Consider the following 13,402-nt stretch of genomic DNA (forward strand, 5'->3'; position numbering starts at 1 on the left):
TTTTTCTTTGCGTACTGACGCGATCTTTGTGCGACTGTTGGTTTTCGAAGCGCAGTTGATTTAACATTTTTTCAAATGATTTGTTAGCAGAAACTAAAGAAATTAAAAGGACATCACAAGAAGATCAACAAGTACCACGTTTGGTATGCAATTTTCTTGTGCTCCCATTCACTTTAACCCAAATGCAAAGGAAAGATGTAACATGCGCTACAATTGCATTTTGGGGAAAGATGTACATTAACGTATCCAAAGCTCTATACATTTACCAAAATAGGCCAAGATTATAAAGAAAACACCCAGCCATGACAGGACATGAAGGTGCTTTGCCTTTTGCTTGGAGGTTTTGTACTTGATAGATTTATTTTAAAAAGGAACAGAGCACTTAAATTACACAACAATAATGCATTATAGAAGTCAAGAAATGCAAGAACATGAAAAGGTTGAGATTTTTCCATTGCCAAATGTACAAGACCAAATAGTGGCAACAACTAGGATAAGCACTCACCATGTATCTTTCTATGTGATAAATGCCAGACAGGTGTTCTATCATAGTCTTTGAAGGCCCTTTAACACGACAAACATTGCACTTAATAATGCTTCCTTTATTAGATACTGGAACTCTCATTTCAGTCACATACTGTAGGCCTGGAAATCAAAAACAGGCATATGAATTCATAACCTTTAAATTTACTGAAGCTTTTTTTTTTTTTTTTTTCTTCCTCTTTTGTATCAAAAAATAAATAAATATCAAATCGGTACATACAGCTTTACTATCACAAACCTAATACTCAACATATCTGAAGTCATGACAACAGATATACTGCAATAACAAATAGAACAATCACTGTAACCTTCACTTATCTCATAGGCTCCAGAAGTTTTATTAAAGGATACTGCAGCCGAAAGGTTGCAGAGTAGGTAAAGAAAAGGACATACTCACCGCTCCCCTCGCTCCCTGCCGTCGGGTCCCGCTCGTCAGCCACAGCTCCCGGTACTGGCCGACTCTCCTGATCCGGACATACTGCGCCGCACATGCACAGTATGTCCTGTAATCTTCGACACTCCCCCGCCTCCTGCGTGTGCGCTCCAGCGACTCCATTATAAAGCTAGCATGCTAGCAGCGCAGTATGTCCGGGTCAGGGGTCAGGAGAGTCGGCCAGTACCGGGAGCTGTGGCTGACGAGCGGGATCCGACAGCAGGAAGCGAGGGGAGCGGTGAGTATGTCCTTTTCTTTACCTACACAATGCAGGTTTTATCTCTTTGCAGCCTTTCGGCTGCAGTATCCTTTAACCACTTCGCATACAGACCTTGTTTCCCACTTATGGACCAGAGTAGATTTGACAGTTTAGCTATGTCATTTAATCAGCAATAACGTTAACCCTACTTATGACAAAGAAATGAAATATACTTTTTTTTTTTTTTTTTTTTTTAGACAAACTAGGCTTTCATTGTATGCCATTTTTTATCTCAAACAATTTAGTTTTCTATGAATTTTAATGGGATATACAAGGGAAAAAACACATTATTTCTCAGTCTTACCAATTCCAGTTTAAAAATAAAAAAAGTGTTACTGTAGATAAAAAAACACAAATTTTGTTTGGCTATTCTTACCGCTTATCACAAAACTTAGATTATGTTCCTGTCACAATTTATGGTGAAGATATTTGATTCTGAAATAATGCTACAGAGTGTATTTTTCACTATGAACTGAGAAAATAAAAGTATTTTTAATAGTAAAAATCAATCTCATTAGCTCAGGAAACATATATTCCCGTTCGCCAATCAGTGCTGCATCAGATAGTGCCAGAAATGTGAACAGGAGCAAGCCCAATACTGCACTGCACTGCTTCTGCTACAAGACTTATATTTACTGACTTGTGGCTTAGGTGAAGTCACAGAGAACGTACATATACTGTAGTGGTGAATAAAGTGGTTAAATATAGCTAAGAGTAAGGGCTCATTTCCATGGGCAGATGAACTGTGTGCTCAGCAAGCAGTTACCAGGCAGCAGCAAGCAGCTGTGAGAGTTTTACAGTCTTTACACTGCCTATCAACTGCTCGTGGACAAGGGGCCTAACTGTGCACTCAGCGAGCAGTTATCAGGCAGTAGTGAGCAGTTACTAGGTAGCAGCAAGCAGCTACCAGACAGCAGAAAACAGTTGTGAGAGTTTGACAGTCTTTTCACTGCCTAACTCTTCATGGAAAAGGACCATCATGCTGGGTACACACGATTTTTTTTGTCGATTTTCCTTCTGATCGATATTCGATTCTGTTATCTTATCTATTTCCATTCACTTTTATGAGAAATCGATCAGAAAAATGATCAAGAATAAGATCGGACATGTTGTAAATTATCGAACCATCTAACACAATATTGTATGGTGTGTACTTAGCATTCACGTGCAAGAGAACCAATGCACAGGATACAGCCTTGTAGGTAAGAGTGCAACTCACCCAGAAGCAATCACAACACTATGGAAGGAAGAAACAGCGGCGGTGCACATCCAGCTAAAATTTCACCTTTATTCCACTTGTTTAAAAATCCATTTGCAATGCATAGTCCAGTAATATGGAGAGAGATACAAGCAGTGTAAGAGGTCTACAGCCGTTTCGCACCATACAGAAGGTGGTGCATCATCAGGACAACCTGATGTTCTGATGATGCGCCACCTTCTGTACGGCTTGAAAAGGCTGTAGACCTCTTACACTGCTTGTACCTCTCTCCATATTATTGGACTATGTATTGCAAATGGATTTTTAAACAAGTGGAATAAAGGTGAAATTTTAACGGGATGTGCACCGCCGCTGTTTCTTCCTTCCATAGTGTGTAACTAGCATTATGCTAGGTACACACTGAGATTTTCTGGCAGATTTACTGTCAGATCAATTATTTCCAACATGTCTGATCTGATCATTTTCCAATCAATTTTCAACTGTTTTCCGTTAGCTTTGATCAGAAATCGATCGGAAATCAGATCGGACATTTTGGAAATACTCGATCTAACAGTAAATCTGCCAGAAAACCTCAGTGTGTAACTAGCATAAGTGTATAGAAACTAGAATATAAGGCTGCTAGGCTGTTAACAGCCCTTTTGGAAATCAACACAGTCACCTTCAGTAGTCCAATGGCTTCATGAGGTTAAATCCAATCAGCAGATGGAAGACCTTACATAAACTATCCATAAGAGAAATGAACAGTTTAGCCTTACATGGGTCCCTTGGTCGGAGTTCGAGGATTGCGAGGAGTACAAAAGTATGAAGAGTTAGTTATTTTCACTACTTATTTGTAGTCATCGGCAAAAATACTGGCAAGAATCTCTCTGCCTGTGCTTTACTCTGCCCATCTTTTCTGCTGAAGCGGCTCAGCTCTTGCCAGGGCAATGTGTTTATTCAGCGGTCGGAAGGGGGCAGAGTAAAGAGACATACAGGGAGCTTCAGCAGCAATGATTACATTTGCCAAAGACTACAGATAAGCCATCTGCGCCTGCTCTCTGCAGTGAAAATAAGTGTTTGTACACAGAGAGAATATGTGGGATTGATGTTAAATGTTCTTTTATGTAACAAAAAAGTTACTGAAAAATTTATTTTGGGAGTATAATCCTACTTTAAAGAGACTAACAAAATTTTCAGCCTTATTTATTCTATCCTATAAGTTCCTATTCCTGTTCTAATGTGGTCTGGCTTACTGCAGCCTTTTCTAATTGCACGGTCTCTGTATTATATCTAATATTCTTTCCTTTGTGGAGCCTTGTCAGCCCAGAATGGAATGTGCTGTGATAGGGAGAAGTTATGCACCCCTCCTCCACACCCCCTGCAGGCTCTGTGTGTGTGCTGTATGAGTCACAACCAGGGTCTCTGCTCACAGCCAGCCTGTCTGTGACCTTGTGAACAGCTGTGAGTGCAGAAAGATCAGTTCAAAGCCCAGACAAGTAGCCAACGCAACAAGTGGGAGAAATATTACAGCAGTGAAATCAAGTTTGAGCCTCTGCAAACAAGCACACGCTCTGATGATGTATTTCCTGTTTGGCGATCATCTTCACTGTTTACAAAAACAATGAATAAAACAGTGATTTTATCACCAGGAAAGCAGCAAGAGCGAAAATGTCACAGAGAGGGCTAGGAGAAGACTACAAACAAGCTGGTACTTTTATTTATGTAAGATTTTCACAGTACAGATTCTCTTTAAAGCAAAATAGATACTTATCCAAGTAGTGGGAAGCAGTAGCTGTGCACAAGTGGCATAGTGCTACTGCACGGGCGCTGGCCATACGTACGTGCAGGCACAGTACAGCTGCACTCATAAGTGGATGGGGCTTGGCCATCAGACCATATCCGACAAGCTCTCGTCAGATAGCTCTTTTTGGATATGTTGAGAGAGACTGCTGATCATGTGTTCTGACTCCGTTGCATACTTGCTGCAGAAAAATTAGTAAGCACAATTAAATTATATACCAGAAAAAGGGAAGTCTCTTACACTTCTTTTACTTCAAGGTCCAAAGAGGCCATAGCAACAGTCTATGATGGGGAATGCAATTGTATCTTAAAGCTTAACCAACTCTAGAAATTAACCAGGCTAATTCTAATAACAATCAGAATGATAAATGAATATACCCATGTGTAACAAAGTGATGAACAGAATATCAGTTTCAGCTAAATGTGATAATACCTCATATTTTGACCTCACAAATGGACTTCTCTGGAAGTTCCCAATAAGCAGAGGTTCATCAGATGTGACCAAGTGACACTTAGGCCGGTTTTACACTTGCCGTTGCTTTTGCAGTGCAATACTCTGCCCCCATCACACCGGAAAAAACTACAAGGACAAACCAAGATTTGGCTCAGAGTGTGTTGACAGGGTCATATGCATACACGTCGCTCTACCCCTGGCCACATGATGTACTCCCTGCTGGATATAAAGTAAGTCACTGTGAGTCCCTGGTTTCCCCGTCGTATTTCCATCACTCCGCGCATGCGCACCGCCAACATTTATAAAATGCCTGCGTTGTCCATTGATATTACTTCTGCCGTTGCTGCGTCGCTGCAACAAGACAGGGTAACGCAACACACACTTGTAAGGCAAGTGTAAAAGGGACCTCAAAGAACAACTGATGCCAAACTGCATTTCCCAGCAGCCCTGCAGCACAGTAGAAACCATGACAGAGATGGTGGCAAAGTGAAGGTATAAAAGCAGCAACAATGACAGCATGCATGGAAATAGCACCTGATTCAGTCCTGTGTTCAATGCTGCTTTCTTGCTGAATAAGCGAGCAGAGCTTGCATGAGCTTCTCCCAGTAACTTTGCTGCCTTGTTCTTGCCACCCTAAAGCTCTCCACCAACATCCTACTTAACTCACTTCAATTTACATACAGGGCAAATAGGTCAGTAGAAAATGCTATTAACATCAGCCTGGCGCACATCACGGAGCTCCTTGACAAACCCAACTCCTACGTTATCCTCCTCTTCTTGGACTTTAGTTCTGCGTTCCATACCAACTGCCCAGACATCCGGCTTGTCAATCTTGCGCAGCTTGGAGTAGACCCCTCCCTCTGCAGGTGGATGGGACTTCCTCTCAATCAGAACGCAGAGGGTCAAGCTAGGTAACTGCTGTAAATGGTGTAGAGAAAACAATCTCATCCTTGATGCGGCAAAGACTGTTGAACTGATCGTTGATTTCAGGAAACGCCGCTCCTCCATCCTCCAGTTCACATTGGGGAGACCGAAGTCTCCAGGGTTCCATGCGTTCAGTTCCTTGGCATAACCATCACTAATGACCTAAGATGTGGTCAGAACACCATCAAAATTTAGAAAAACAGAAAAAAGCACAGCAGAGATTATTTTTCTTGCGCCAACTGAAAAAAATTGGCAACCCGTGCAAGTTCCTCATGAGCTTTTATATTGCTACCGTGGAATCCATCCTTTGCTCTTCCTTCATCGTCTGGTACACAGAGGCACCTGCTAGTGGCAAGTACAAAGAGTAATCTGCACTACAGAAAAGATCATTGGATCGCCACTGCCACCCCTAGATCTCCTCCACACTGCTAGAATGAGGACGAGGGCCACCAAGATCTCGCATGACCACTCCCAACCCAGCAACCGCTTCTTCAAGCTCCTCCCATCAGGCCGTCATTTTAGATCCATCACCACCAGGCGTTGGGGGTACCTTCTTCCCTCAGGCTGTTACTCCTACTGAACTCGAGCACCCCCATGACAGGTCTAGCTAATCAGCCCCTGGACAGTATTCTACTCAAGTCACCCGCTCCAATCTTTCTTACCATGTAAAACTGGCCCCTTCTCCCAGCTAAGGTAGTACGTCTGCATCCCTTGTACTGAGCGTACGCTTCTTAGGCCTGTCTCATGATCATTCTCGTGTAGTCTAATCTATGTCTGTATAGGTACAATTGCCATGCCATTGGTACCAAAAACAATTCAGAGTACGTAAAATTCGGCGTACTTGGCCAATAAAGTGATTCTGACCCAAAATATGTGTAAAGGAGTGTATCGATATGAGACAGCCACACATGAGGTGTGGTGGGAAAGGGTGATAATTGATAAAGAACAGTGGCAGCTTCCATGCTAGGTTTGGCTGATTCTCATTCCTTAGCTTCACAGCTCACTCACCGTCTTCCTGCCTGGCTCCAGAAAAAGATTTTTGGACTTAAAGTTCATTTCTAAATGTGATACTTTTAATTTACATTAAAATGATGGTTTTGCCTTGTTCACTTTTGGATTCAGCTGTAAAATGGGAAGCGTACTAAAGCGGTTAAGGCTGAACATAATGGATACATTTTTTTTCTTGCACCTAACCACCAAAATCAAGTTTTACCACAAACAACAATAAATAATTTAACATACCTATAAGCGGATCAGTTCGATCAGGATCCTTAATAAAGTCAAATAGCAACAATGGCTTACGGGACTCTGAGGGAAAAAAAAAAAAAAAGGTTTAGGGTCAACTAACAGCAATCACTTAAGTGGTTCTGGGTCACCCTCTGGGTATTCTATACGACTTTCAAACTTGGGAGCTTAAGAGTGGATTTATGCATTTTTCCAGCTCTCCAAAAAAGCCATAAATTATATAGTCATACAAACTTTCACATTTTGTGTCACAGACTGTGGTTGGTGAAACTCTTCAGTTATAATAATGCTGAGGTGGAGCTTCTTCCAGCCCCCTGCAGTACATCAGGTGCCCCATTGTAGTTCCTATCCTCTACAAGTTGCCAGTATCTCCTCATGAAAATCCCTGACCAGAACTGCGCGTGCGTTTACCCGCCTGTGCTACCGTGTCTAGGAGCATTCTGAGCTTGTGCAGTTCACAAAGCCTTAAACTGCACATAAAGTGATTGAGGAGGCATGGGGATGGGCCAACGCATGCACAATAGCTGGATCTTTCAGAGCAGACAGCGGCAACCCTGGAGAGGATCAAAACTACAGCCAGGGACCTAATAGATTGCAGGGGGAACTTCTCCCTCTCTTCCTCTACCCCCTCACTGGTGTCCTGCAGTCTTGTGACAAGTGGTACAGGAAGAGAAGCAATGGATGGAGGGAAAAATGAAAGTGTACCTGAGATGGTGAAAAAAAAAAATTATATATAATGCGGAAAAAAAAAATTATGATAATGAATTGGTTGTGTAGTACAGCTAAGAAATAAAGCATTAGGGGCAGAGACATAAGTCTAATATTTGTTTCCAGTACAGGAAGAGTTAAGAAACTCCAGTTATCTATGCAAATAGCCATTGAGCTCAGCGACTTTGAAAGTCGTGGAGAGCTCTTACTTCTGATTACGGTAGGTTAACTCAGCTGTAGTGTGTTTTTCTTTTGCAGAGAACAGTTCAGGACAGGTAAAAAGTTCACTGCCTGTTCTGCAGAAACTTTTAGAATGCTGAGTAATGTGTAAACTGCAACTATTAGAGAATGATGCAATGTTATACTATGAAGAAAAAAAAAAAAAAGCTGTATAACTGAAAATAAAAATATTTTGCTATCAATGTTCTAGTAATTACCCCTACTACACAACCAATTCATGATGATATAATTTTTTTTTCGCTTCAGGGCTCTTTTCCACTGTGAAATGCGATCGCGACTGTGATCCAATTTCCACCATGCGATTGAGCTACTATACTCATAGTACAGCTCAATCGCATACAAAACACGGCAGGACAGCGATTTCGCTTTGACCAAAATCGCATCGCAATCGGATCACACTAATGGAAATTGCTGCTGCAGTTTCCATTAGTTTAATGTACCTTGCGATTAGAATCAAATCGCAAATCGCAGGCTAGTGGAAAAAGCCCCTAAGTGTCTCTTTAAATTATACTTTGGTAAAGAGGGTGAAAAGTGCAACTGTCTGAATACGCAAGGGTTAATGCATGTATGCCACAGCCTACCTCCCAATGCGCTTCACGTTTCTCTCCAACTTCTTACACTTCCCGGCACTTCTGCCGTGAAGTGTAAGAAGCTAAAGAGCAGCATAGAACGCATTGGAAGGAAGGTGGTGGCCAAGGTGAGATAACCCTTGTGTACACAGCCCAAACACCTTGCACACTCCAAGAGGATTTCGCTTTTTGAAAAATTCTCACTCACTCATACCTAGTAAAGGCAATACAAGTTATTTACGATTATTTACACAGCAACATAAAATGTAGGTGTCAAATAGCCAACTGTAGTACTTACTCGCTTTGTTATTCTGGAAGGTGAATCCAAAGTGAGTATGGGAAGGAAAAGAGAAGATAAGCTGTAGACGTACATTACTGAAGTATTACAACATAACAATACAAAAGTTTTACATTTTACATGTAGAAAGAATAAAAATGTAACTAAACCTATGGATGCTTCGTTTGCTGGCCATAAAACTTGACCACACTCATGGCTTTTAAACACTGAGAAGCAAGACAGGACACACTTTCACAAATTCCCAGCAGTGAAGAACTAGGTACAAACCATCATCTACACCACAGACACAGTAAATCTAGTCCTGTAAAGCAGGTATAGTGCTACTACAATTCTAATATTGCATTATTATACCAATCTGCCAAAACAAACACAACTTGTCCAATATAGGTGTCTCCCTCAGCCCGGATCCACATGGCTTCAGAAGGGGTTCTACAGTATATGCCACAAGGTTTTCAGTATCACATTCTTCCAGTACATCACATATGTATTCAAATTAAGAACTAAGCAGTATGGAGGCTAAGTCAACCAACTTGCACGCTTGCTGCACACCACTTGCTCACTTGGTGTGATCTACTTGCTGCTCACTAGCCATGCGCAACTTGCTGCTCGCTTGCAATGTTCTACTTGTTCGTAACTTATTACTCACTTGGTGCACTCAACTTACAAGCTTGCTGCTCGTTTGGCATACTCAACTAGTTTGCTTGCAGCACTCTTGCGCACTTGCTGCTCGCTTGGCGCTGAACTTGCATACTTGATGCTCGCTTGGGGCACGCAATTTGCGCTCTTCCTGCTTTTTTGCTATGCCAAACTTACACGCTTTCTGCTTGACTGGCGTACCCAACAGTCACGGAGTGATCAGCTTGCACTGCTTGCTTACCATGCTCGACTTGCAGTGCTAAACTTGCATGCTTGCTGCGCGCTAAACTTGCAAACTGTCTGCTCGTTTTGTAAGCTTTAGTTACGCGTTTTTATATTCACTTGGCGTAAAACTTCTGTGTGTTGCTCTCTTTGCACGCTCAACTTTCTGAATTAGTGCGCTGAACTTGCTTTCTTACTATGTTGAACTTACTTGTTGCTCGCTTTGTGTGCAAAACTTGTTTGCATGGCACTGCCAACTCCTCACTTGCTGCTCCTCTTTGCTCCGGGCTTAGCATGCTCAACTTCCACATTTACTATTTGCTTGGCGCACTTAACTTTCATGCTTACTGCTCTCTTGGTGCGCTAATCATCCTTGTTTGCGGTGTTTGAGTCACTTTTTGCTTGCTTAGAGCACTCAACTTCCATGCTTTCCATTTGTTTAGCGTGCTTCCGAGCTTGCTGAGCACACTCAGCTTGCTTGCTGCTCCCTTTACTTGTTAATCTTGTGCGATTGCCGCTCCTGTGGCACGCTCAACTTCCGCAGTTGACACTCCATTGGTGCGCTGAACTTATGCGCTTGCTGCTTGAAGTGCTTAACATGTGCATTTGCTGCTTGCTTGGCGGGCCCAGTTTGTCTGGTGTTCTTAGCTTGAACTCTTGCTTGGTATGCTGCACTTCCACGCTTGCTACTCACTTTGTGCTCAACTGCAGCATTTAACTTGTGCGCTTGCCGCTCCTTTATAGCACTAGACTTACGTGCTTGCTTGACATGCTAAACTTCTGCATTTGCCACTCGTTTGGCGTGCCTAACTTGCTCGCTTGCAGCACCAAACCTGTGACGGTCATGCTTAACTTCCATGCTTGCCGCTTATTTGGCATGCTAAAACTCTGCACTTGCTGCTCACTTTATGTGCCTGCCTGTCGCTACGTGTACTGCGTTTGCACACGCTTGTTGCTCGTTTGATGCGCTGAACTTGCGCCGTTGTTGCCCACTTGAACTTCCGAACTTAAGCGCTTACAGCCTAAAACATTGTGCTCGTTGGTCACTTGGCATGCTTTACTTGTGCGCTTGTTGCTTGCATCAAAACTAGCTCGCTTGGCGCACTTAACTTCCGCACCTATCACTTGACGCTTAACTTCCGCTACCTTGGCATGCAACCTGCGCACTTGCCACTTGATTGATGTGCTTAACTTATGTGCTTGCTGAGCATGCCCAGCTTGCTGCACGGTTAGCATTCTTAACTTACTTTTGATGTTCACTTGGCATGCTCATATTGCGCACTTGCTGCCCGCTTAGTGCGCTGAACTTGCGCTTTTGCGTCTCGCTTTGCACGCACAATTTGCACAGTAAACGCGCGGTTTTCACACCTGCAAACTGGCGAGCTTAAGGGCTGGTTCACACAGACACTTGGCGGCGTTTACCGCCAAGCATCCGGGACTTGTCTGTAAACGCTCCCATTCAAGTGAATGCTCCCATTCCCGGCGACCCTGGACGCCTCATGCGGCTTCTAGGGTTTATTCACCGCTGCGTCTGCATGTCGCCTTGTGGGGACAAAAACCGACAAATGCGACGGAATACCGACGATCACCGCAGAATGCCTCCAAACGAGACACCATGAGAGTTGACGAGAAGCCTACGACACGTCGGAAGCCTCCCGTCTGAACCAGCCCTTAAAATTATGCATGGTCAAAGTGGCATGTGAGCAGCAAATGGACAAATTGATTGTGTCATGTTAGCAGGAAGTGCGTAAATTTTGTGCACATAATTGCGTAACTTAGATATGAAGTACCACCCATACCACTCTTAACTTACAATTCTGTTATGCGATTTCAGCATGCCGTGCAATAGTCAAGTTAAGCGCACCAATCGACAAACGCGCAAGTTCAGCACGTCAAGCAGGCGGCAGACACGCAACCGCACAACTTGGGTGCAGCAAGCGCACGTTGAGCACAAAGTTAGTGCCAAGCATGCATGCATTAACATCCCTAGCATTAATTTTTTGCAGCCATGCGTCCGCGGGAGGGAAATTTTTGTTTCAAATTTGTTATATATAGTGTAGCTAGCACTAGGCTAGCTACACATGTGTCCCAAGTCCCCCGGCACCGCTCTGATCCCCCCGATCACCGCCGGCTATATTTACCTAGCCGTGATCCCGCGAGAACCGCAACTTCCCCGAATAGCTTCTGTCGTCGCTTTGGCAACGATCAGACATGACGTCTGACATCGACGTCATGCGCAGTCCCGATCCTCCGCATAGCGACGCCTGGAGGCTATTGGAGAGGCTGCGCCATCGCGGGTTCCGCGGGGGGGGGGGGGGAATGTGTAAGGGCGGCGATCAGGGGGATCAGAGGGTGCCGGCGGCAATATGTAGCTAGCCAAGTGCTAGCTACATGATCTGAGACAATTTTTATTAAAAAAAAAGACAAAAAAACACCCGGGGCCATGCGATCCCCTGCGGCAGTATGGACGAGCTCAGCTCGTCCATACCGCTCGCTCAGGTGGTTAAAAGATCGCCAAACGCCAAAAGCCGAGCACCCCGCAAGTTGAGCCCGCAAAGCAAACAGCAAGAGCACAATTTAAGCACACAGAGCGCAAGCGCACCAAGTTGAGCCCAGCAAGCGCAAAGTGAACCAGAGACGAAGCACCTTCATGTATTTTACCATATATATCAGTGGGGACATTAGAGAAAACCTCTGCCCTGCTCTCTGTTTCATTCTCAGCCTGCTTCTGATCAGCCCTGATAAAATCCCTGACTAAGCATTCAGTCTGGCTTTGCTCAGGAATCATTATAGCTGAGTCTGTCTTCTCTGATGTCTTTTGAAGTACAACCCTGCCCCCTTCTGGCTCGGCTATAATGACTCAGCTATAATGATTCCTGAGGAAAGCCAGACTGAATGTTCAGTCGGGGATTTTATCAGGCCTGTTAAGAAGCAGGCTGAGCAGTAAAGAATGAAACCGAGAGCAGGGTAAGCATTTTCTCTAATGTTCCCACTGTTATATATGATAAAATACATGAGGGTGCTTCGTCTCTGGTACACTTTAAGCATGCCAAGCAAGAAACAAACATAAAAAGTTCAGCACAAGTTGAGTCCGCCAAGCGAGCGGAGAGCACACAAGTTCAGCTCGCCAAGCGGAAGTTAAATCCACCAAGTGCGCAAGTTGAGCACGGCAGGCACAAAAGTTGAGCACACCAAGCAAATGGTAAGTGTGCATGTTGAGCCCGCCAATCATGCAAGCTACGCGTGCCAAGCGAATGGCAAATGCATGAATAGAGCTTGCCAAGTGAGCAGCAAGATCGCCAAATGTGCTAGTTGAATGTGGCAAGCGTAAAAGTTGAGCTCTTCAAGTGAGCATCAAACGTGCAAGTTGAGCCTGGCAAGCACGCAAGTTAAGGGTGCCAGGCCAGCTGCAAGTGCCCAAGTTGAGCACACTGAGTGGCAAGTGTGCAAGTTAAGCGTGCCAAGCGCAAAAGATGAGCGCACAAAGAAAGCAGTAAGCACACCAAGCGCACAAGTAAAGCATGTCTCGCAAGCAGCAAATGTGCAAGTTGAGTGGCCAAGCACACAAGTTGAGCACACCAAGTGAGCAGCAAGTGCGCAAGTTGAGCCTGACAAGCACACAAGTGCGCCAATGAGCACCTACCGTGCAAGTAGAGCATGCCACACAAACAGCAAGCTTGCAAGCTCAGCGCACAAAACGGGCGGCAACCGCACAACTTGAGCATGCTAAGTGAGTGGCAAGAGAGCAAGTTAAGCGTGCCAGTGAGTGTCAAGTGCGCAAGTTAGGGTGGCAAGCACGCAAGTTGAACACACCAAGTGAGCAGCAAGCGTGCAAGTTGAATGCGCCAAGCGAGCAGCAAATGCACAAGCTGA

The 13,402-nt window shown here is 44.2% G+C and overlaps 1 protein-coding gene across 5 annotated transcripts in view; it reads right to left on the bottom strand.

Annotated features, from left to right (window-relative positions):
- The window catches only part of LOC137518575 (uncharacterized), a 76,504-nt gene that overhangs the window by 45,501 nt on the left and 17,601 nt on the right, over positions 1 to 13,402 (bottom strand). For all 5 annotated transcript variants that reach the window (XM_068236635.1, XM_068236633.1, XM_068236632.1 and 2 more), the window contains exons 3-5: positions 8,672 to 8,684; positions 6,854 to 6,919; positions 506 to 645 (exon numbers count right to left, since the gene is read on the bottom strand). In XM_068236635.1, the coding sequence (XP_068092736.1) occupies positions 506 to 645; positions 6,854 to 6,919; positions 8,672 to 8,684 (219 nt within the window). The remainder of the gene's footprint in view (positions 1 to 505; positions 646 to 6,853; positions 6,920 to 8,671; positions 8,685 to 13,402) is intronic.

This window comes from Hyperolius riggenbachi, chromosome 5 (assembly GCF_040937935.1).
Source record: "Hyperolius riggenbachi isolate aHypRig1 chromosome 5, aHypRig1.pri, whole genome shotgun sequence".
NCBI classification, from domain to species: Eukaryota; Metazoa; Chordata; class Amphibia; order Anura; family Hyperoliidae; genus Hyperolius; species Hyperolius riggenbachi.